This window comes from Crinia signifera, chromosome 5 (assembly GCF_055691185.1).
Source record: "Crinia signifera chromosome 5, ASM5569118v1, whole genome shotgun sequence".
Classification (NCBI taxonomy): domain Eukaryota; kingdom Metazoa; phylum Chordata; class Amphibia; order Anura; family Myobatrachidae; genus Crinia; species Crinia signifera.
Window position 1 is genome coordinate 163,813,931 of NC_139221.1, and position 25,799 is coordinate 163,839,729.

General features: G+C 43.6%; 1 protein-coding gene across 2 annotated transcripts in view; it reads right to left on the minus strand.

Moving 5' to 3' along the window:
• Window positions 1-2,578: 2,578 nt before the first annotated feature.
• Window positions 2,579-25,799, minus strand: part of DCLK3 (doublecortin like kinase 3) — a 38,383-nt gene continuing 15,162 nt past the window's right edge. Inside the window, exons 2-5 of one of the 2 annotated variants that reach the window (XM_083188215.1) lie at window positions 23,662-25,445; window positions 20,001-20,133; window positions 11,968-12,135; window positions 2,579-5,045 (exon numbers count right to left, since the gene is read on the minus strand). In XM_083188215.1, the coding sequence (XP_083044341.1) occupies window positions 4,849-5,045; window positions 11,968-12,135; window positions 20,001-20,133; window positions 23,662-25,445 (2,282 nt within the window). In that variant the 3' untranslated portion in view covers window positions 2,579-4,848. The remainder of the gene's footprint in view (window positions 5,046-11,967; window positions 12,136-20,000; window positions 20,134-23,661; window positions 25,446-25,799) is intronic. The other variant, XM_083188216.1, reaches the window with a different exon arrangement.

Below are 25,799 nucleotides of genomic sequence, written 5' to 3' on the forward strand. Positions count from 1 at the left end.
ACCATGGAGGAAAACGGACCCTCTTGCCAGCACAAGGTAAGAAGCACAACTGGAATGAGTGAGGGAAGTGCAGTGCTGTTTTCGGTACTCTTTACCTAGATGGGCGCCCGCGATGGAAATCGCGGGCGTCGGGGGTAAAAATCGCGGTCATCGCGGGCATCGCGGGTACATAAAAATCTGCTACCCGCGATGACCGCGATTTTCCCATAGGGAACAATGTTAAAAAGGCTGATTGAGCGCGATTTTCATGTAAAATGCCTCAATGCCCGCGATTTGGCCATAGGAATCAATGTTAAATGGGCTACAGAGCCCAAATAGGCACAATTAACCCTTAAATGTCCCCCCAAATTTTTAACGCCACCCCACGATCCACGCCAACCCGAAGCGTGGCGAGCGCAGCGAGCCCGCGAGGGGCGGCGGTACGCGTCCTCCGACCTTTTCATGCCCTACTATCCACTAGGGCGTGGAGTGAGAATAGAATAGTGCAGCGAGCCACCGAGCCCGAAGCGTGGCGAGCGCAGCGAGCCCCGCGAGGGGACACGGATACCTTCACAGGTAAACGCGTCCCCTGGCGGGCTTCACAGGTGTCCGCGTCGCCACGGACACCTGTGAAGCCCGCGAGGGGACGCGTATAACTGTGAAGGTATCCGCGTCCCCTCGCGGGGCGCGCTGCGCTCGCCACGCTTCGGGCTCGGTGGCTCGCTGCGCTCGCCACACTATTCTATTCTCACTCCACGCCCTAGTGGATAGTAGGGCATGAAAAGGTCGGACGAATGCTTCTGAAAATGCTTCTGAAAATGCATAAATATCAGCAGAATTTCCACATTTCCCCCAAAAAATGTCACAAGCCGCATTTGAGAGGAAATTTTGTACATTTTTCAAGTAGAATTTTATTTAAGTTTAAATCAAGTCACACCACACAACTGGATAAACGGGCAGTCATTTTTAAAGCTGTAGTAACACAATATTTACAAATACAATGTAAAATGGCCTTCTGGAATTAAATATTGATTCACAGGAATTTTCACTACAATTATCCTAATTTCTACAAATGTTTATTAAAAACGTACTAGAATTTTGCAACGTTAAATAGAGTTTATCAGAACTTCTGATACTGTATTATGGAATTTTTTGCAGTGAGACCTCCACAGATGTTACAACAACTGAACAGCTGAGGAGTAAGACATGGGTGATAACAGAAAACAGTTTCTTACCTTTCTTTACATCGCTAATGTAAATAAACTGCAGTTGTCTAGAATTCCAATTAGATTAATAAAAGGCATGCAGTTTTCAGAGTAAGAAAATTAGCTTTTTACTTTTTGGCAACAGCATGGAAATATGAAGGTAAAATTATGCATATAACCTATGCAATAATCATTAAAACACATTAATGCATAGGGATATTTACAATTGATGCAGGGTATGTGGTACACAATAGTCCCTGGGTATAAAATGGCCCTGCACACCCTGCACCCAGAGTATACCATATGCCAGCTTGCCAGTGAAATCTTTGGGTAGATGTCAGAGTGTTTTGCAAGGACAGACTCTGACACTGTTCCAGAGCCTATGCTTGCTTTTGTGGCTGTGCCATCTTCCCGAATATTACTGGGCACCATGGAGGAAAACGGACCCTCTTGCCAGCACAAGGTAAGAAGCACAACTGGAATGAGTGAGGGAAGTGCAGTGCTGTTTTCGGTACTCTTTACCTAGATGGGCGCCCGCGATGGAAATCGCGGGCGTCGGGGGTAAAAATCGCGGTCATCGCGGGCATCGCGGGTACATAAAAATCTGCTACCCGCGATGACCGCGATTTTCCCATAGGGAACAATGTTAAAAAGGCTGATTGAGCGCGATTTTCATGTAAAATGCCTCAATGCCCGCGATTTGGCCATAGGAATCAATGTTAAATGGGCTACAGAGCCCAAATAGGCACAATTAACCCTTAAATGTCCCCCCAAATTTTTAACGCCACCCCACGATCCACGCCAACCCGAAGCGTGGCGAGCGCAGCGAGCCCGCGAGGGGCGGCGGTACGCGTCCTCCGACCTTTTCATGCCCTACTATCCACTAGGGCGTGGAGTGAGAATAGAATAGTGCAGCGAGCCACCGAGCCCGAAGCGTGGCGAGCGCAGCGAGCCCCGCGAGGGGACACGGATACCTTCACAGGTAAACGCGTCCCCTGGCGGGCTTCACAGGTGTCCGCGTCGCCACGGACACCTGTGAAGCCCGCGAGGGGACGCGTATAACTGTGAAGGTATCCGCGTCCCCTCGCGGGGCGCGCTGCGCTCGCCACGCTTCGGGCTCGGTGGCTCGCTGCGCTCGCCACACTATTCTATTCTCACTCCACGCCCTAGTGGATAGTAGGGCATGAAAAGGTCGGAGGACGCGTACCGCCGCCCCTCGCGGGCTCGCTGCGCTCGCCACGCTTCGGGTTGGCGTGGATCGTGGGGTGGCGTTAAAAATTTAGGGGGATATTTAAGGGTTAATTGTGCCTATTTGGGCTCTGTGGCCCATTTAACATTGATTCCTATGGCCAAATCGGGTCCATTGAGGCATTTCACAGTAAAATCGCGTCGGTCGGGCCATTTAACATTGATTCCTATGGGAAATCGGGTGCATCGCGTCGCGGGCATCGCGGGTACATTTATGGACGGCCGCGACGCGACCGACGCGATTTCAATGTTTAACATGGGTTTCAATGGGAAATCGCGGGCATCGCGTCGGTCGCGTCGCGGCCACACATAAATGTACCCGCGATCACCACGACGGGCGCCCATCTAGGTAAAGAGTACCCTGTTTTCTCTATACAGAAGGGCCCATGCAATTATACCCAGAGTGTACACTAACCGATGATGAGGAAAATTGCTGTGCTGAAAAATGCTCAGTGCATACACGCTGAGCGTTTATCGCCCGTTTTCGTCCCGAGTTGGACAACTTTCCAGAGCAGGGCGCTATAAAAAGCCATTCGAACCCGTCACTCATCTGCTGATAATACCAGCAGGCAAGCGACTGGGCAAGCGATAATGCGTAAGCGTGCATCGCCGCTCATTGCTGCTCTGTACACACTTGGTGGCTTTCGAGCTTAAAGCAGCTCAAACGGTAAACTGAGTGGCTTTCAGTTCAAAGTCACCCAGTGTGCATGGGCCTTAAGAAACTTTTCTCCAGTATCTATCTATATTACTCTTGACAAACAGGATCAATGCAATAAATCTACAGATTTCAAATACAATGTTGATTACAATGTTGGTGGAAAATTAGTGTGAATAAACGGTAAACATATTTAAGTGGCCTAAAGTTGCGGTACTGCCACTATCCTTCATGATATCAGCGATGCTGCCGGGTGAAGCAAGCAGCACATGCACACTGAACAATATCATTAATTATATTGTTCAGTGATGTCACCGGGTCACCTCGCAGTGCATGCAATCATTTGACGATATGTGAAATTGAGCTGCATGCACATTACCAACCTTCAGGAGCATGCATCAATAGTTGTTCTTAAAATACACCTTGGGTGATAGTTTATAAGATATTGCTCAGAAGGCCCAAAATGAGCGATACTCTTTAATAAAACCACCCTATGCGTGTTTTGTGTGTTTTAGCCAGGAATAAGTCTTCTCCAGGGATGGTGACTGCTGGGATCCTGACGACATCCCTTCTCCTTCAGCATAATCTTACCTGGCCAGGGATAGCTAGAAGCAAGTATCAACAGTAATACTGTAGCTACTGTATTTTCAGGTCTCTCTGAAGAAAACTTCCCCATGCAAAGCATATTAAACAAAAACGACAAGATGTTTGTCATTTCGATAATATTGGAGATTTCTTACAGGAAAATAAATATTTTAGTAATTAAAGTTTAAAAAAATCTTTTATTACTCATTTACAGTATGTTCATGTTTTTCGTAGTGAAAGTGAAACTCCAAGGGGCAAATTTAGTAAAACTTGTAAAAGTAAAAAGTGGAGATGTTGCCCATTGCAATCAATCAGATTCTTGCTATCATTCCTCTATTGCATCCTACAAAATAATAGACCAAATCAGACTGGTTTTGCAGTGTAAATGATTTTGCCACTTTAAAAAAACTGGAGCTTTTTTTTTTACCAAATCTCTCACTTTCTGAATCTCACATCCCATTACATTTCACCCAATGAGTCAATAACTGTAATAGAAGTGCATGACTTTTACTAGATAATGTATATCGCTGTGTAAAAACCATGGTTTGAGTTTCTCTTTCATATTTAGAAATAGGTGCATGGATCATCTACTCTGGTATATAAACAAGTGTGTTTTTCCCTAAACTTTGCATTGTAGTAAAATAATAAGTGCATATTATAGCAGATAAGCCTTTTCCTAACGGGAATAAATAACATGCACAGAATTCCATTATAGATGAAAATGAAAAAAGTGACATGCCCAAGGTGCATTAATACTTTTGTCATCAAAAGTTAAAAAATGAAGAAAAAAAAACACAGATGCGCAACCTTGATGCAAAGTGTACAAATGAAATCAAATCATGTGAATTAATACATAGAAACAAACCAAAGCCATTTTTTACTGATAGTCCCTGTTATTAACATATAATTATGTGACAACCTCTCTTCCACTGTTTCCAAGAGTAACTGTATAAACTGACATCATCTGTTACCATTTTTACACATTACACAACAAATGTTCTGCCACAATTGACACATCTCTTACCTATGCTATACAGTATGAAACATTTTTTTTATTTCAAAATTAAACTCAGTAATTGGAAATGTTGCTTGTGATGAGAGCTGTAAATCAGTTACCTAATAAACATATTTCACAGACATAAGTGGTGGTGAAGAAAAAAATAATAAACCGTAAAATTACTGGTTGCTGTATGAATACTCCTTCTGACGGCGGTTCTGGAAATGACGCTCAATATTCATGGTAACTTCTCTCTGTAGATTTCGATCACTCATTTGTCCTTGTGATCTGACCCAGTTGTGCTGCAAAACACACCTGGCAGTAAATCTTTTCCTGGGATTCAACACCAACAATCTGCTGATCAAATCTTTAGCTTCTGCAATTGGAGAGAAAACCGTTAGCAAATCCATTAGATTGCACTGCGGTATGTAGCTTTAGAGGCATAAGTCACATTTACTAAGATAGGAGTTATTTTGAAGATGCAATGTTGTTATGGGCAACCAATCAGTTTCTAACTTATCTTCTAGAAGGTGCTAAATAAATAAGTAGAATCTGATTGGTTGTTATGGGCAACATTCCATCTTCAATAGAACTCTCATCTTAGTAAATTTAGCCCCATAATTAAAGTGACAGAATACTAACTCATATACTCATATAAATCATATACTGTATATGTAGGGAGTTACTACTGCCTCTTCTACTTAAGTAATTTGTCTGCTTTCATGTGTTCCATCTCTTTTCTGTCTAGTTGTTATCCGGTCAGCATCCTGGTAGACATAATGCCGGCAGTCACATTACTGAATGGGGCACCCCAGTGAGCACCAGAAGACCTGTGCCCCAATGCAGACATTGATAATAAAAATTACTTAGAGCCTGATTCTGGTTTGATTGCTCACTGCCATATTCGACAATGTTTGCACTCTGCACATACTTATATTTTCATATCCGTATTTGCAGGGCCGCGTGCCCACAAAAATGGTGGTTGGACCCAGGAAACCGCTGGGCGTCCCCATGCAAACGCAGGTGTGTTGAAGCCTGCCAGGAACGGATAACTGATGTCACAGGACATCAGCCGCCTGCCCCATTCTCAGAACCGGACGCTGCAAATATAGGTCAGTCAAAACTGACATATTTGCTAACATTGAATGATTTCACCCCTGTACGCTCCCCTGCAAATGGATGTTTATTCTAAACACCCATTTGCATTGTGGCATGGATGTTCACGTGGCAGGGGGCCCACCCCCTGCCACGTGAACATCCCTGCCACAATGCAAATTCACTCAGCCGGTGGGTGGCATTAGATGGCTCACTAAGCAGTGAATTTACGCTGCTAAGCGAGTCAACCAGAATCAGACCCTTAGGGGGAAATTTACTAAAGGAAATTTGTAAAAAATAGGTGTATTTGTATCCAGAAATACACTTATTTTTGACATTTACTATCCAAAAAAGTCGGCAATTCGTATTCGTATTGATAGCACATCAATATGCATACGATTTGCCGTATTTTCGGGATAGTAAATGTCAAAAATAAGTGTATTCCTGGATACAAATACAGCTATTTTTTTTACAAATTTCCTTTAGTAAATTTCCCCCTTAGTGGCCAAATAGGTTAATCCTGCTTAGGGGGCATACATGCTGGGCAATTTTAACCCAATTTCTAAGCGATGTGATAAGATCGCTTACAAATGAAGCATGGATCACTCTAGAAGCACTACAGCAGACAGCAACACCCCAGGCAGAGAAGAGGAACTGCACCGGTTTTCAAAGATGGCGGGTGCTAGAATGAACACTACAAGCCGTATAATGCAAACTTGCTGACATTGTATACCTTCCCCACAGGGGGATCCCTTGAGGGAAGGTTGTATAATCATAGCCCCACTCCCTACTACACATAAGGCTATGACAGCAAGTGAGCAACAGATGCCATCACCCAAGACTAAAGGTAGTAGGAGTGGTAAAGTCACTGCACTTGTAGGGTGCCTGGAGAGAGGAGCAGAGCACATCCTTAGGACATGTCTGAGATCCATCTTCTGGCTCCAATGCTCACCCAGTGTTTGTTCTGCAAAATCTTGCCCAAGGGAGGCCTCTGCTCCGTTCTGTGGAACTATCTGGGCACTGCCAAAGGTCTTGTTATCAAGAATATGGAGAAATGCCTATACTGTACATGTATTTGTGCCCATATAGGGGCATTTATGTCCCTCCAACATCTATGGAAATCATCCTTTTTCCATGGCACAAGTACTAAGAAAGTGAAAGTGGGTATCCCCTCTTTAAATAGATGCCCCGTAATTTATGGAAGCCAGGCTTGTGGAGATCTTTCCTCATTCATGGACTGTGTATGGGTTATTTACTCCACATTGTATGCCCACTAGTGTGGGTAAAAAAAAAAATTCAAGTTTGAAATTCCCAAAAAAAGTTGTGGATCCATAACAATAACTTGTGTGCAAGATGTCAGATTAGTTTTATAATTTTACTATTCCCAATGGGCACTTGAAGTTTTTAAAATTTGACACAAATTAGTATATTTTGTAATCAGTTGAAGGCACGCTTTGGGCCGCATACTGTATCTTGGTAATGAACTTCTGTTTAGGTGAAAACGCTTCAGTTGAACACATTTAAAAGGCGGTCCATGCCATCCTTCCTGAAAAAAGCTTCCACATCACAGCATCACTTTCCTGCTCCATCTGTCACGAGGTGGACCCTATGACTGGTAGCCCTCTCCGATCCCTGGCTGGAGGTGAACTTTTTTTTTTCATGGGGATCCACCTGTGTGTTCATGAAAGCTGCTTCAATAGACCTTAAATATATTTTGGTCATAATAAAATATTGTCAACATATAGTGAAAACACCCTTTTTCACATTATTTTAGTAAAATAAAAATTTTTATTAAATCTGTCACTAAGCCCAAAATTTACTAAGTTTTTCAGTGGAGTTACAACTCACTGGTTATAAACGTGATTGGGTGTGTTCTGTGTGAAAAAAACTCAGCTTATTTACTAAGCTACCATGTTCTTAGGATTTGTATTTACTGATGTTGAAGTGATTCGTGTTTGACTGACGAGTTTGCCAGCAGTGAAACACTGGCAAACATGATGCTGATGTATAAAATGTCAAAGACTTAAAATAAAATAAAAATAAAAAAAACAGTGTGTGAAGCCCCTCCTCAGCATATCCAAAATCACAAAAAGGTTTCACCTGTCGCACACTGCGCTCACAACCTAACCTGGCCCTGGCTCTTTGAGCTGGTGCTGGTTCCAAAAATACTGTGGAAACTCAGCCAACTTTATGGTGAGCAACTTTTACACTTAATATATAAATTGGGTGCAACTCTTCCTGATTTTAGGCCTAGAAAGTGTCTGAGTTGATTGCTTTGCACAGTTTATAACGGTATTGCTAAAAGTGTTCTAAGGCAATTTTCAAAAACAAATCCTGAAAATTACTCATTACAACTTTTGTTTAAGGTTCTCCCTTTACAGTGTTTTACTATTTTGTTATTCTAATTTTAACTCTGCTTTCTCCCTTTCTGTTGGTAATTCTTGCCTTATTTGTACATTAAAGAATATAACAAAGAGAATGTTATGAATCTACCTATTGCGTTTCTTGCCCTTTTGTGAAACCAAGCATTTGCATTCTGAAAGTTGTTAAATTTCAGTATTCAGTATTTCTATACATTAATACATGGTACATTCTACAAACTGACCATCAAAAAAAAGTCTCAACTAGGACAAAGACGATGCTGGTGGCTGACGTCCGGTGACATCAGCCGCTTGTCCCTGACAGGCATCGGCCCGCACGCGTACCTACAGGAACGCCCATAAACCGATGAGCGTTACCATGGGTGAGGTCCGTTTTCACCCCTGTCCACACCCGGCCCTCCCTCCTACCAGCAAACGCCCCGGTGAGTGTATAACTCACTGAAGCTGGTGGATGCCGTCGTTTACATATGCGCAGAAATGCTGGGAGTGAGCCATCCTGAATCGACCCCATAGTTTTATTGTTAGAGATGAATCAGTGTTAAACTTTTTCTAAAATCTATATACTGTAGGTGAAATGATCCAGCAATACAGTCTTAATGTTCTGAGTCTAGATGTAGACAATTCATTATGGAATTCATTATAGAATGTAACCTGATGAGCAGGGCCCTCTTACCTCTTTGCCAATCTGCTATAGCCCAGCTGTTCTATTACTGTTTTGTTCTTTTTTTTTTTTTTTTTAATTTGCAATTTATATACGTACAAAAGAAAGTAGTAAGGACTCCAAGTCCAACACTGACAATACATACATTACAGAGACAAAACAATTTAAAAATTACACAGTACATTTACTTTACAAGACAAACATTAAATTATGACAAGAGAGGTTGTTGCAGTTTTTTTTTTTCGATAAATTCTTCTTTTTATCTTAGTTTACTGTTAAGTTGGAGGGTAATATAGCTGCTGGTTCCAAAAGGTATATTAGGGCAATTCTAATCCTTCTTTAATCCTTTCCCACTCTCTCCATAGTTTGACTCTTCTGTTGTTACTCTTTTCCCCCAAAGTTTCCATTTTGTAGTTATATTCGATCTTATTCATTATTTTCTGCATAGTTGGGGCCTGTTCTTGTTTCCATAATTGAGCGATTGCAGCTCTTATTGCGGAAATTATTTGGTTTAAAAGGTATTTTTCCATAAGGTTTAAATTTGGTGGAAGAATATGCAGCAGTATCATCTGGGCTGACAGCTGTATTTTATGTCCCCAACTCTGCAGAAAGAATGTTCCGATTTCTGTCCAGAGATTTTTAAATTTCTCACAGGTCCAGAATATATGCTTTGTGTCCCCTCTCTTTTCACACCTCCAGCACACGTCTGGTTGATCTGGGAAGAAACTATTTATTTTAACTGGTGTATAGTACATCTGGTAGAATATTTTGAAAAATCTCTCGGTCTGGGCTGTGGAGTTGGACATTTGGTTTACTGAAATGAATAATTGTGCCCATTGTGCACTATCCCAGGAAAAATTCAACTCCCTTTCCCATTTCAGTTGCCATGTTGTTTTACTTTCTTCTCCCTCCCTTTCTTGCATCAGCAATTTATACCAAAAAGGTGATCCCTGCATTTCTTTTTATTCTGTAAATGTGATTCAATACATTAATTGGGAGTACTTTTAATTCTATGGAATCAAAAATATCAGATTGGAGCCAATGTCTGATCTGTAGATATTTATAGAATTCCGAGTTTTGCAGACAAAATTTTTTTTTAATCTGCTCAAATGACATTAGTTGTTTATTTTCGTATATGTCTGGAAGTGTTTTTATTGCACGATTTTCCCATAGTTCCAAATTTAAGTTTGGTATTATTTTTGTTAAGGTATCTAATGGAAGATGTCCTATGGGGGTCCCCAGTATGTTCATTCTGTCCAGCAGTTCATAACATTTCCGCAGGATTATTTTGGTGGAGTTTGTTAGCTCCTTATTTTCATTTGCAAATTTAGGGGGTAGCCAAATTAAATTCTCAAGGGGCATTTCAGCCGATTTACTGGACTCGAGATTCACCCAGCAGATATTATTCATAGGACACCTCCAGTTCTTCATCTGGTCCAGCAGGGCAGCCGCTTGATATAGTTCCAGATTCGGAAGAGCTAGACCGCCTCTATCTTTAGGGAGGGTTAAGTATTCTTTAGCTATTTTAGCTCGTTTGTTCCTCCATATATACTTATTAAAAAGGGAGTTGAATCTCGCAATCCAGTATTTAGGCAACAGTTTTGGTATAGCGCGAAACAGGTATAGAATCTTTGGCAGGAATTTTTTTTTAGCATAGCCACCCTACCCATAAAGGATGCTTCTATGTTCATCCAGTTATTAATTTTTATATTTAATTGCTGTAATAGGGGGGCATAATTAAATTCTATTAAATTATCTTCCCTGGAGGCCAATTGAATACCAAGGTATTGCAAGGTGTTCCTCTTCCATTTGAATTTAAATCGTTCTTTCAAATACTTTTGATCAGTCTGATCCAAATTCAGTGCAAGGGCTTCAGATTTATTTGTATTTAATTTATAGTATGAGACTTTTATGAATTCCTCAATAATGTCTAATAGTGCAAAAAGGGATTCTTTGGGGTTTGTCATAAACAGGAGGATATCGTCTGCATAAAGTAGGATTTTCTGCTGAATGTTATTTACTATCGGCCCTGTTACCTCTACTGATTGTCTGATTAATTCCGCCAGTGGTTCTATCGCTAAAACATATATTATGGGAGACAATGGGCACCCTTGTCTTGTTCCATTTGAGATTTGCTGACAGGAAACCATTACAATATACTTTTGCCGATGGGGCAGTGTACAGTGCAAAGATGGCCTTGAGGAAACTCCCTTCCAGTCCATATTTCTGAAGTACCTTTTCTACAAAGAGCCAATGCAGACGATCAAAGGCTTTTTCTCCGTCTAGTGACAGAACCACTAGCTGGAGTTCTTTTTTTGCAGCGTACTGCATTATGTGAATAGCTCTATGTACATTGGGCCTTATTTTGGTTCATTCTTTCTGACAAAATCCTTCTTAGATGGGCAAAACCATGTGCACTGCAGGTGGGGCAGATGTAACATGTGCAGAGAGAATTAGATTTGGGTGGGGTATTACTTCAAAGTGAGATCTATATTGCAGTGTAAAAATAAAGCAGTCAGTATTTTCCCTGCACAGAAACAAAATTACTCACCCAAATCTAATTATCTCTGCACATGTTACATCTGCCCCCCTGCAGTGCACATGGTTTTGTCCATCTAAGAAGGATTTTGTCAGAAAGAATGAACCAAAATAAGGCCCATTGTGTGGACCTTGTCTATTTTTAACAAATCCTGCCTGGTCAGCGTTTACCAAACCTTCTAAAATTGGGGTAATTCTGTTGACTATTAGCTTGGCATACACTTTGACGTCCGTGTTAAGTAAGGCAATGGGTCTATAGTTTGCCGCAACTGTCGGGTCCTTTCCTTCCTTGCCTACTGTTTTGTTCTTAATTCTAAGTCACAATGGATTAAAGAGGCACTGTATAAGTAATAGTAAATACATAGTTATGGGTTTATTTATCAATGAATGATAAAACTTGTGAATGCTCCAGCCAATCAGCACCTAATTATAATGTCATGAACGATCACAGTTGGGAGCTGATTGTCTGGAGCACCAGCTGATTAATATCTAGAAAATATTACTGACAGAACAAATGTATTATTTGTATTATTGGTTGCTAAGTACTTTTTTCAGTGAACCAGTTTTATTACCATCCACCAGCATGGGATGTTTATCACATAACTAGAGCATTATCCTTTTACCATCAGAGATGTTATCCCAGTATGGTGATGTGAATTCATATTCTCCACACTGTATGGTCTGGAACAGTTCTTCATGATTGCGTTCCGGACTTCGGAAAGGTGGAAATCCACATAGTAGTATATACAAGATAACTCCAGTTGCCCACATATCAACCTCTAGACCGTAGCCTGTAGATTGATAAGACATTGTTGCTGCTGTTTCACACGTACAATTTTATTTTAAAAATAAATAGAACCTAGACTGATGCTATAAACAATGTAAACCCACACAAGCACAGCTAAGCTATACAAACTCCTCACAGGGCCATGGAAGCTGGTGGTCCCAACTACTCGCAGCAACTTGTAAAAAACATATTCCTGCATGTGCTGGCAGGCAATGATTGTAGGGACAACTGGTATTTGTTGAACCACAGTCATATCATGCCCTTCCGAAGTCTCTGACGAGGGATGTTAAGTGTGCTCATCTCATAACAATATCATTGTGCTGGCAACTCTAGGAATGGTTTCCACTGTGAAAGAAATGTGTTTAGTTTTGACACTGACACACAGACAACACTGTTTAATCAAGTGAGATGATTTTTCAATTAATTATAAATGCTATTCAATTCACACACACTTTCACTCACTTATATAGTTATTAGCCTTCATGGCTTTTTATAGTTTTTCTCAAAATATATTTAACAGTACTGATTTCATCAATTGGACACATATGCAATTAAATCAGTACAATAACTGTCTTCAATAATGTTATTTTGCACTGCCATTTGCACACACAATAATCAAATGTATGATTTATAATTGTATTGTTTATTTTAATATAATGAGATAGAATTGAGGTGAAGCTAAAAATGTACCACATATGCATACAGTATAGGCTGTATGTGAGGAAGCTGAGCAGTGCATCAGGAGGCAAAGCTGTTGGGGCAGCCAAAGTCATTATGTGTGCCATTGGCCCTTTTGGCAGAGTGTAAATTTGTGACCAATTAGCAGATGCTAGGGTGTTCAGCATCCCCTGTAAACTATAAACCTGCACCCTCCCATACTAGTGCCTCTAATACACATAATAATGGCAGTAGAATTGCCAATTACAAGCATAATGCCGGCAGTAATTGCGCCACTTATACACAGAGTACCCGCAGTAGCACTGATATTTACACAAATAATGCCCACAGTATAGAGCTGCTTACACATAATGCCCATAGTAGCAGGAATGCTTACACACATAAGGCCCCCAGAAGTAGTGCCGCTTATTCACATAATGCCCACAGTAGTAGCACCCTTTATACATAATGCCCACAGTACCAGCACTGCTTACACACATAGGGTGACATTCTATGGGATGAGATAATCTGACTTTGGTGAATTTTATCGCAAAAACGGCCGTTTTCGCACTTTTTCCCTAATTCGCATATTTAATGAGATGCGAAAATCGGCAAAAAGTGCGGTTTTGCCGCGAAATCGCACTTTTTTAAAGTGCGATTTTTAGTTTTCGCCAGAACTCGCATCCAGATGTTTTCACATTGAAAAGTATACAATTCGCATATTTAATGAGATGCGAATTTGAAAAATGTGTCTAAAAATCTCAAAAAAATCAGACCAGGTTCTGATATGCGAATTGGCCAGAACCCTGCACAGATCATAGAGATCTGTGCATGGCCCTGTGTTAAAAAATGTGGAAAAGTGTTTTTTTGACAAAAAAATAGCGTGGGGTCCCCCCTCCTGAGCATAATCAGCCCCGGACTCTTTTTACAGGTGGACTACAAGTCCCAGCGGGCCCATTAATGCCCCGCATGCTGGGACTTGTGGTTCTCCAAGTCCCAGCATGCGGGGGAGGTCTGCTGGCACTTGTAGTTCTCCTGTATAAAGCAATGTTATGTATGGAAGATTTAACCATATCAGGCCGGCGTCCACTGGCCACGGACGCCGGTGACAGCCCCGGGCTTCAGCCCTGGACGGGTGAAGCCTGGGCGGGGGAGACCCCTTTATGGGGGGGTCCCCATTCCTCCAGGTACCCCGTCCAAGGCTGACCAGCCACGGTGCTCATGTTTCGGCAGGGGGACCTTATATAAAAAGTGTCCCCCGGCTGTGGCATGACACTGCGGGCTGTTGGAGCCCGGTGCTGGTTTCAAAATACCGGGGGACCCCCAGATTTTTTGTCCCCCGTATTTTTGGAACCAGGACCGGCTCAATGAGCCCGGGGCTGGTTATGCTCAGGAGGGGGGACCCCATGCTATTTTTTTTTAAGAACAAAAAATCGCACATTTCCTTAAATTCGCACATTTTCATGCCTAAAATTCGCACATTTTCATGCCTAAAATTCGCACATTATCGCACCTAATCGCACTTTTTTTTCCTGAAATTCGCATGTCATTAAATATGCGAAAAACGGCCAAAAAATTCGATTTTAAAAAGTGCGATTTGGTGCGAATTTTAGACATGCCTAAAAATCGGAACCCATAGAATGTCACCCGTAATATCCCAGTAGTAGTGCTGCTTATTCAAATAATACCCACAGTAGTAGTGTCCCTTTTACAGAATTGCTGCAGAAGTAGCGCCCCTTACATTCACAATCCCCGCACACACACTTTCACTCAGACACTGTCCCTCAAATTAATTAACAAAGTCTGGCTGGCTAAATCTTCTTCCCTCCCTCTGACATGGTCCTGTGTAGTCTCATGTAGTTCCATCACTTCAGTCATTCATCGCTCCACCTCCTTTTCGGGATCTGTTTTTTAATGCTTTTACAGTTGGTGGGAGGTGTTTCAACCTACCGGTGCTACTGCCTGCCAGACAGTGGAACAGGTGCAGTGCCAGCTGGCAGCAAGAGAGAGGAGCATGGTGCACGCATTAAAGAAAATGAAAATAAAGTACAGCTCCTAGCAGACCTTGCTGCAGCAAGCTCAGGGCTGCTGGGGGGTTTAAGTTTACTTTCAGTTTCTGCAATACAGTGCACGTCGCAGTTAGTGCAGCAGTTGTATCTTGCAGCCAGCCAGATAAGAGGGAGCGAGTGGTTCTGGTGGAACAGTCCGAAAAGGAGGCGTGGCTACACAGCACTGGACTGGAGACTGTACACACAGGGCGGTATTCAATGAGGCAGATTCGCCAAGTTTTATGGCGAATCTGTGTTTTTTTCGTGTGTGCCGGCGATTTTTGGAGCTGAAAAAGCGAATCACCCTATTCAACGACCTCTATTCGCCGATGATGACCGGCGAATGAAGCACCAATCGCCAAATGTTATTCGCTACAAATCGCCGGTTTTTGTCTATAGGAATTTTCGGGATGCGGTCATTTGGTCTACTGCATTATGGTAGAAAGTCATTAGGTCGAATCCATTAGGTCGACATGCTAAAAGGTCGACATGACTCTAGGTCGACATGGGGAAAGGTCGACATGATTCTAGTTCGAAAGGTCATTAGTTCGACAGGTCATTAGTTCGACAAGGTCATTAGTTCGACATTGTCTATGTCGACATTCACAAGGTCGACATGGAGTTTTTCACTGTTTTTTGAGCCAACATGTGCCGACAGGCGGTATTTCATGCCCTACCATCCACTAGGGCGTGGTGGGAGAATAAAATAGTGTGCCGAGCGTAGCGAGGCACCGTGCCCGACGCATAGCGAGCGCAGCGAGCGATGCGAGGGGATGCAGTGCACTTTAAACTGTGTCCATGTCGACTGTGTTGACATTCAGGTAAAAAAACAGTGAAAAACCCCATGTCGACCTTGTGAATGTCGACATAGACAATGTCGAACTAATGACCTTGTCGAACTAATGACCTGTCGAACTAATGACCTTTCGATCTAGAATCATGTCGACCTTTTCACATGTCGACCTAGAATCATGTCGACCTTTTAGCATGTCGACCTAATGGATTCGACCTAATGACTTTCTACCATAATGCAATAGACCAAATGATCCCAACCCGAATTTTCATGGGGATTCGCTGGTAGTCGACGGGATTCGCCATGAATCGCCAAAAGTGTATTCAATGAGAAGTTGGCGATTCTTATTTCTTGTTTCATATCGCCGTTCCTCACCGAGTGTCCCTCGTCATCTTTTTATGGTGAACTTTGATCTGAACCTGTGAAATAATTGGTTTTTAAGTGTTCAATTTCACTCTGCAAGTGTAATCTAATATTATTTGCTGCCCTTGTGTGATTTGATGGTTGTAGAAGTGCTATACAAATATATATTTAATTTTTTCTGGTATTTTTTTTTCTCCCACAATGCACTGTTCTTACCCATGGTTCACCTCAATTACCCATGATTCTCCTCCCCACCTCACTCCTTCGTTTGGCCTTTGAGGAGATTACACAGCTTTTGCAGTCTGCTGTATTGGAATCGTTTTTTCAGGGTAATTTGCATTTTTCTTGCATTTCACTGCAATTTCTTACAGTACTGAAGCTGTTTAGGGAAACGCCGGATTGGCTGAGAATCGCCGTTGGGGGCAGCGATTCTCAGCCACGTTGAATAGGGTGACACAGCTAGTCCCGGCGACTCCCGACGAATCCCTACACCTGGCGAATCGCCGTCAAAAAACCGGCGAATGGCTGGCGAATCTGAAATCAGAATCGCTGTGACCAACGATTCACGTCATTGAATACCGCCCATAGTCTTTGCCAGCCAGCCAGGCCCAGCAGCAGCAGCATGGTGAGTGTGACAGTGTGTGTGTGTTTAAATATTATATACAGTGTGTGTGTGTGTGTAACTATTATGTACAGTATGTATTTATCTGTGTGTATAACTATTATATACTGTATGTATTTATCTCTGTGTTTGTGTGTGTGTGTGTGTGTGTGTGTGTGTGTGTGTGTGTAACTATTATGTACAGTATGTATTTATCTGTGTGTGTAACTATTATATACTGTATGTATTTATCCGTGTGTGTGTGTGTGTGTGTGCGTGCGTGTGTGTGTGTGTGTAACTATTTTGTACAGTATGTATTTATCTGTGTGTGTAACTATTATATACTGTATGTATTTATCTGTGTGTAATATCATACTGTTTGAATGTGTGCATGGGTGAATAGGTGTGTGACTATATGTATGTATAAGTGTGTGACAGTTTGTGTATATATATGTGACTATATACTGTATGCATGTGTATAGGCGTGTGATACGCCGCCCGCCAAATGTCGGTCCAATCCCCCCCCCTGCATGCCACGTCTGTTCTCGTGGGCTGCAAATGGATGTTTAACATAAACATCCATTCGCAGGCTACGTGGAAACACCCACATGATCCGATGGTCGCCGACCATCCAATGATGTGGAACGTGCCCGCATATCTAAGTGACTCTCAGGTCACTTAGATATGCGTGCACACTCGAGAGGAACTTGGCAGGCAGCTGACAACCGGTGATGTCAGCTGTCCACCCCTGGCACCCACGTCATGGGCCAATCCCCATGGGAACACCCATAAAATGCTGGGCATTCCCATGGGAGCGAATATACGCAGCCACCCCTGCCCACAGTCTTGGGTGACTGCGGTTGGTGAACAGTGTGGCGACACTGCACCAGCGTATACGCACAACATCGGTTCCCCGTGCAAACGCATGGAGGATGCGAACAAATTAGAATAACCCCCTTTATGTAGGTATATGTGTGAGTATGGGTTATTTTTTCTTTATCTGCAGCCCAAATAAATGGGTACATTTATGCAAATAATGTGAGAAGTGCCAGGAGGCATATTTAATAAGTAAGCAGTCTCTGTGCATGGATGTTTATAAGTGAATGAAGTGTATTATTTTTAGTGACAGAAGTGTATGTTATGTAAGAGGTGTGCTGCTTGTGTGTTTTCAGTGAAACAGGTTTGTGGATGTTTTTAAGTGACAGAGATGTGTGTTTGTCTTTTAAGTGTAAGGTGTTTGCACATGTGCATGTTTGAGTGAAACAGGTGTGTGTTTGTGTTGAGTGACAGAGAAAGTGACAGATTTCGGAGGGCCACCAAGGCACATGAACGAAAAACCCGTGTCGTTTATGTGATTTGTTTTTTTACATATTAAACAGCCGACCCGCATATCACATATCACATATCACAGAAGCGGGACAACCCGTATACCACTCTTGGAGGGAGCAGGACACATACTGGGAACTGCAACACCTCCGTGGGACATTGGGCACCCACCCTCCCCTTCGGCGGGATGTACTAAAGGGAAAATGCGGTAAAACCCCCGTTTTACCGCATTTTCCTATGTACTATCACCGGTTCGCCCCGTTTTCGCAGGCCAGGGTATCGCCACCCAGAGGGTGGCGATACCCTATAGAAGCCTATGGGCTTCTTTCGCCGCCCGACGTAAGCCGTCCGCGCGCCGCCCCCCCTCCCGTCCTCCTTTAACCTCCTCCTCCCCCTGGTGTGACAGCCGGGAGGACATCCGGCTTCAGGGGGGAGGAGGAGACGCAGGGGGACGCTGGCAGCCGCCGGGAGGTGACGGAGACCCCCGCAGCCAACATCACAGGTATCGCGGGGGTCTCCGTTACCGCAGCCCGATGCTGGCCGCATATGTTAGTACATATGCGGTAGCATCGCGGCGGCTGCCGTGCGAAGGGCGCGGATGTATGTTGATACATCCCGCCACTTATGAGCACTCCCATTCTTACGTGGATCCAGTGACACAGAGAAGGTAATGTTGATCTGTATGCTGCTCCCTGCACACTTCTATCAATGCTCTCTCTCTTCTCTCTCTTCTCTCCCTCTTTCGCACACTCCCTCTCCCCCTCTCTCTAACTTTCTCCCTTTTTTTCACACTCACTCCCACCCCCTCTCTCTTTTCTCCCTCTTTCTCACACTCATTCTCCCCTCAACCTCCCCTCTATTCTCCCCCTCTCTCACACTTACTCCCCCCCTCCTTTACTCTCTCCCACTCACTCCTTTTCTCACCCCTATCTCTCTTTTCTACCCTTTTCACTCCCCCCTCTCACTTCTCTCAATATCTTTATCATCCCTCTCTGACCTCTCTTTCTTCTCCCCCTCTCACACACTCACTCTTCCGCTTTCATCCCCCTCTCTCACTGCTCTCTAAAACTCTCTCTCTTCTTCACCCTCTCATCCATCTCCTCTCTCTTTAACCCCCTCTCTCTTGCTTCCCGCTCACACTCTCTCTCCCCTTTCTCTCAACTCTGTCTCTTCACCCTCTCTCACACTCACCCACTCTCACTCTCCCTCTTTTACACCCCTTTCTATGCTCAGCCCTTTCCCTCTCCACCTAGTACCCTCTCTATCTCTCACACTCTCCCCCTTCTCACACTCTCAGCCCCCCCCCCCCCACTTATCACACTCACTTTCACATTTTCTACCCTCTCTCACACTCCCCCCACTCTCTCTGTCCAAAACTCCACCCTTCCTCCTCTCTCTCACTCCCCCACTCTCTCTGTCCAAAACTCCACCCCTTCCCTTCTCTCTCCACCCTCTCACTCACTCCCCCTTCCCCCCCCCCCCTGTTGTTTTGTTCTGAATCCACCCCTGTACAGAAATGTCTGTTTTTATTGAGTGACAGAGGTGTGTATATGTATGTGTTAGGGGGGGTGCACCAACATTTATCTTGCCTCCGGACAACTGGGACGACCTTACGCCACTGGCAAGCACTAATTAGCTATACCCAGTGGAGTCAGTATTGAGTGGCTTGAACCAATAATACATGTATCAAAACACAGAATTGTTCTTGAAGCACTTTCTCATCAAATATGCCAATATATTATATCAGCACAAAGCAAAGCATATTTGTCTACTTCTGATTTTGCTATTCTAGGAGAGTCCCCAGAAGTGCAAAATAAGGGGGATGCAGGTGATCAGTGTAGGGTGCCCCAGACATCCCGGGAGAGAAAGACAGATGAAGCTTTTTTTAAAGCATAATAATAGTAAAAATAATTACAGGGTTTATTTACCAAATAGTTTACAAAATGAAATTTTTGCTGTGTTTTGCACCAAATACACACCTACTGTATGTCCAGAAGGAAATGCAAGAGTTTATATACAAATTCCCATTACTTATGGATATTTTTAAAAGTATAATATATAATGAAAATAAATAAGGATACCTTTTTCAGATAGTATCTCAGGGGCCACATACGTTGGAGTTCCACAAACAGTGAACATTGGTTCTGTGACATATACAGCAAGTCCAAAGTCAGCTAGTTTCAACGTGGAAGATCCATCAACATTTTGCTGCACCTAAAAATGGAATAGAAAAACATCTGAAAATTTCAGGAAAAGGCTGCCAAATAATTTAACCTGTAGGGAGGATGAATATGATCAAATTTGTAACACTGACAGTAATACTGTAAGAGAAAGTCCTAGCTGTATAAGTGATGCCTGCACTGGTATATGTGTGGCTTAGCCTCCTAATTAACTACCACTCTTTCCCTCTCTTACAGCATCCTTGCTTCCTGTCACAGAAGTTGTGGGAGGATCCAAATTATTTGCAGAGCCAACCGCAGCCCCAGAAGAGCAGGCTTATCTCCCACATCCTGCCCACACCCTAATGAAGCGAGCAGGACAGAACGATAATCATGGGCATTCACGTGTCAGTGGAGAGGGGGTCGAGGCTAAAATGAGTCGGCATTTTGCTAATGTGGGGGCCGGGGTTCATAATGCCCCCTAGAATTAGTTTATGCTATCCCACAAAGAAACCCCACATGGTTGGTGCATTGTCCCAATGTTTTGCATACATCTATGATTGTTTGAGATCTGGCACGACACATGTAAAGATCTCATTCTGCAAATATTTGTGGGTGTTGAAGGCCCCCCCCCCCTCCACACACACACACACACACACACAAACACCTACCTTGGAAATAGGGATAACAAATATTGTGTGTACCGGAGGCCACAGTGAATTGGTAGTGCTCAAGCTATGATGTGTTAGAATGACCGGTGGGTCAGGGTCAGACTTATGAGCATTCAGAATCACCATTCACCAGTGGGTCCCACCTCACAGTCCAGCAGCAGCAGTGGTGCACTATCACTTCTTACAGCACAGGTTGAGTGATACCATATGGGAGCCATCATGTCCCCTACTGCAGGTGCTAGCAGGGCTCCTGGGATAGAACTATAAGGGTGTCCCGCCTAGCTCCATTGGAAATGTAACGGCCCTATTTAGTGCTTGAAGACAGAAGGCAGTGGAGATTCGGCAGCCATTCTGAGCAACCTTAATGTTACACAGATGGCCAAAGCTGCGTCCCAAGGGTCGCGATGACAATTTGATTTTGCATCTTTGAATACAGAACTAGGGGGAGATTCTCTAAGAATCTCTGCCCCCTTTCGCCTCTCTTCGCAATTATAATTATCGCATATGTTCTAACATATGCGATAATTATAGAAAATGACAGCTCTTGCGTCCTTTGCGGTGAGAGTCGCCGGGTTCCAGCAGGTCCCGGCGGCTCCCCCTTCCCACACCCGGAGCTGCTGCTGCGCCGGGCTCTCCTCCCTGCACCCGGAAGAAGATCAGTGCAGGGAGGAGGTCACAGGTCTGGGCAGCACAGCTCTGTGCTGCCCGGACACAGGTGAGGGGGGAAGGGGCGATGCGGGGCGGCGGGGGTCCGTGCGGGGCAGCGGTGGGTCGGCGCGGGGCGGCGGAGGGTTGCGATAACGGGTTTTTACCGCATTTCTAGCTTAGAGAATCTCCCCCCTAGGCTCTAAGCAGACAGCGGACCTCTTTGGCCATCATATGTCTTCTGAACCATAAAGTATTTCCACACAGCAGATGTGTACATAGACAAAGCTGTTGTGCTTTTAGTATACAACTCTGAATCAGATCCAAAAGTAGCGTGATAACACTTTGGGAAGAGTGGCACATTCTTTGGGGTAAATCTAGCTCTTTAAAACACTAAGCTAACTCCAAGCAGTGGTGTCAGAAGGGGGAAATAGGGGGTGAGACCAAAATGCTGTGTTCTCCACAGAGACAGGAGCCAGGTGCTGCAGTGTGATTGTTCTCCTGCATAGAGGAGGAGCTGACAGTGCAGAATGACCAGTATCCATTGGCAGCCCAGCATCTACAGAGATGCTGGGTTGCCCCAAGCATTTTCGGTGGAGACCAAATTAGACCTCACCCACTCTTACACTATGTATGCAGCATATGTCCCTCCCCTATAACATACTTACATCATCACATGCTCCAGAGGCACTATGATGATTTACCATCAGTTTGGTCAAATGTTCCAATTGGTGATGAGACACAGTAAGGCCCCATCTAAAGGGGCCACTGCAGGCTTTTTTCCCTTATCTACAGTATATCTCTTTAAAGAAGTGACCTGATTGGGGCAGGTCCTGATCTTTTATAACTGTTAAACTGGCTCCAGTTCATGTTTGTATCCTGCCGTCTAGATAAGCCCATCACTCCTCCTCCTTCTGCTCCCTATCTCCATCATCTCTCCATAGCTCCTCCAATCCCTTGCTAATCACCACCAGATGCAGTGGAGTAAGTTTTCTCAGGCGCCAGGAGGCAAGATGTTTTGTTGCCCCTCCCTCCCCACTGCCCCCCACCCCCCACTTTAATGCAGAGAGCTGGCCCTAAGCAATTTGTTGCCCTACACCCACTCACAGATATACACACACACACACACTCACACCCGCAATCACATCACAGACCACTACGTTAAGAAAGAATAAAAAAATAATTATTCATGCTGGACAGACAGCTTGACCGGCTCCTTGAACTCTGTTCCGTCCCGTGCATATCCAATGAGCAGGGACCCGGTCATTGAATATGCACTGCGCCGGGTAGGGTACCCGCTCATTAGATATGCATGGGGCGGGGACCCGCTCATTCAGTATGCAATGCGCCGTGACCAAACTCGTAGATATACAGGGGGCAGGGACCCGCTCACTGCTGCCTGGGTTGCCGCTCCTGCATATCTAATGAGTGGGGACCCAGAGCAGCATACAATTACCAGTCCGCTTGTGTTGGAGCCCAGGGGACTTCTGCAGAGTCTCCCGCCCTGCTGGCTCAGAACATCGGGAGGCAGTGCCCCCTTTAAGGCTGGCTCCCAGCGGCAGATGACTCCATTGCCTCGGGGAGTTCCGCCACTGACCAGATGTAAGTCTTAGTGCACGGTGTTATACGGTTACACAGAACTGTCAAATATCTTACATCCCACCCCTACCATTACTGGGCACACTCCGCACCAACAACTTCCCCCCTTCATTTTGGGTGCACAGTTGCTTACAATTGTGCCATTCCTGTGTAATAAGTCAGACAGCTGGAGACCCACTAGGTGCTGGCCGTGTTTCTCTGTTGCAACCTGCCAGCCACACAGGCCTGTCACACAGCACAGATGGCCTGGCAGAGCATTCTGGTTTCTGTCCTTCCCAGTCATCACCAATCTGCAGCTGCCTGTGGTTCCACCCAGCACCTGACATTGAAGGGTACCTGGCAACAACCCTCACACTGCCAACATTGTGCAAGGAATGCTGGGAGGAGATGGCCAAGTGTTCTGGTTGGAAGTGTGATGAAGACCGTCTCTCCCAGCAGGTTCAGTACACCTTTCTGATCACTGGCCTAGTGGATGACTTGGAATACAGTCACCATAGCAGCCTTATCCTCTGTCCCAAGGCACCCATTTGGGAACCACTGGCATAGTATATGTCATCATGTGCCAAATAGCACAATGTTTCTAAAATAGTCATTACTTTTGTATATGCTGTACCATATGCTTTTTATGCTCTTACATAAAACATGACTCTAACAATAATAGTACTCACCAGCAGATTCTCAGGCTTAATGTCTCTGTGGACAACATTCTTTTTGTGGATGTACTCCAAAGCCTCACACAGGTTTGTCAACATAAGGGAAGCATCGTGTTCAGTAAATTTAACACTTTCAGTGATAGCATCAAACAGGTCCCCACCTTTTATGTACTCCAATATCAGGAAAATCTCCTTGTCAGTCTCAAAATCATCAATAAGTTTTACAATATTAGGGTGGGAAAGCAATTTAATTATCCGAACTTCATTTTCAATAATATCTTCTTTTCCTATGAGCTTGGCCTTATCAATAATCTTCATGGCATATTCTTCATTTGTTTTCCGAAGTCTACATTCCTTCACAACTGCAAAGTTTCCATCTCCAATAGTTCTACCAATTTCATAATACTTTTCTATATCCATCCTGTTTTTAATATAACATGGTCTATTAATGCTGTAAATTCCCTTTGCCTCTGCCATTCTTGGTGGCTGATCTGCAACTTTTTGTGCTCTCGAGTCACCAATTTGCATGACATCTTTTTTACTGTTGCAATCATTGTCAAAAATGGTTTTGTCTCCTTTTATTTGTACATTTTCTTTTGTGTCTTCCAGGAAATTCTCAATGAGCCTACTACGGAGTTTTATTGCTGAGTAATTGGTATGCTCACCACTGCATTGTTTCCTCTCATGACATTTAATGTTAACAGCTTTCATTTGGCTGCTGTCGCTTTGACTTTGTGTTTTGGAATGTGACCATTGTGAGTTCTCACACAGATCCAAGCTGCTGTCCACTTTGTCCTCTAGCTCACTACAATCCCTACTGAAGTCCTTACACCTATCATGGCAGGATATACATTTCAGTTTTAAGCTCTCGGACTTACACTTATTTATTGATGGCTTCCAACACCTCCCAATCAAAGCAGCATCTTCTAATAATGTATCATGTTCAAGATCCCTGTTCATTCTGTGCTTAGATTTATATTCTTTACAGTGCTCACATTTCATAGCGTAATCCAAGCTTGTGGTCAACATTTTACTTGGTTTGCTATGGCAAATTTCAAGTTTCTTCATAATTCCAGGTAATTGTTTTTGTTCGCTCTTAAATTTGTCATGTTTTTTTAGCCTCCTGGTCTCTTCAGTCCTATTTTTGGTATAACTTTTACCATCACTTTTATTTGGTAATCGTTGAGACATGATCTCCTCATAATTGTTGGTGATGTCTGTGTCTTCATATCCGCTGTCTATATTTAGCGTCTTGTGGTTCAGCTTGTATTTGAGTTTTTCATAGTGATCCTTGTTCTGTCTCAGAGGTCTATCTGGATAAAGTTCATTTAACACAATTTCAATGCTCTTTAGTGTCAGCTGTTCCCTACCCAGTGCTATGAATACATCATCCCCACGGAAGAAATCAGACATGCTACGTATTTCCTTGCCTTTGAGGTTGTAAAGTTTCCTTACACGATCATTTTTCCACCTTGGAAATCCCAGTGCTTCCGATATATCCGCTACAAGCTGTTCAAAGGTCTGGACAGCCCTTCGGTTGAGAAGTAAAGTGATTTTTTTTACAGGGTGGCTACCAGGTTTAACCACAGTCAGGATTCTTGGTTTTACTGGGCTGTTCTCAGAATGTATTGTGTGAAAACCATTTCGAGATTGGAAATAAGGGGACGCATAGTTGTTTATGCCCTGAAATGGTCTGCCAAATCCTCTGGGGGCTATAGGTGGACATGTCACCTGGTGCCTCATGTCTGTGGACCGTGCATGTATGTTGTTACTAAGATGACTATAAAGTGATTGTTGGCCTAAAACAAGAAAACAAATTGTTAAAATAAATCCAAATAATTTTACAACTACAAAATTAACTATTGAATACCTACTAATGATTTTATATCATATGATATATAGTAACGCTATCTGCAAAATATATATATATATATGTATATATAGTTATAGATGCTGTAGGTAACTGGCACTCCCAAGTTGCCTGTAGAAATTATATGCCCTGGTGCCTTCCCTGAGCCAGACAAAGATCTGCTCCCATATAGAGTATCGTATAAGGTGGCACTCAGAGTCGGTTATAACAAACACAAACCAAATGTAGGTTTATTGGAAACGTTTCGGGGCTGTGCCCCTTTCTCAAGCCTCTACAACAAGTG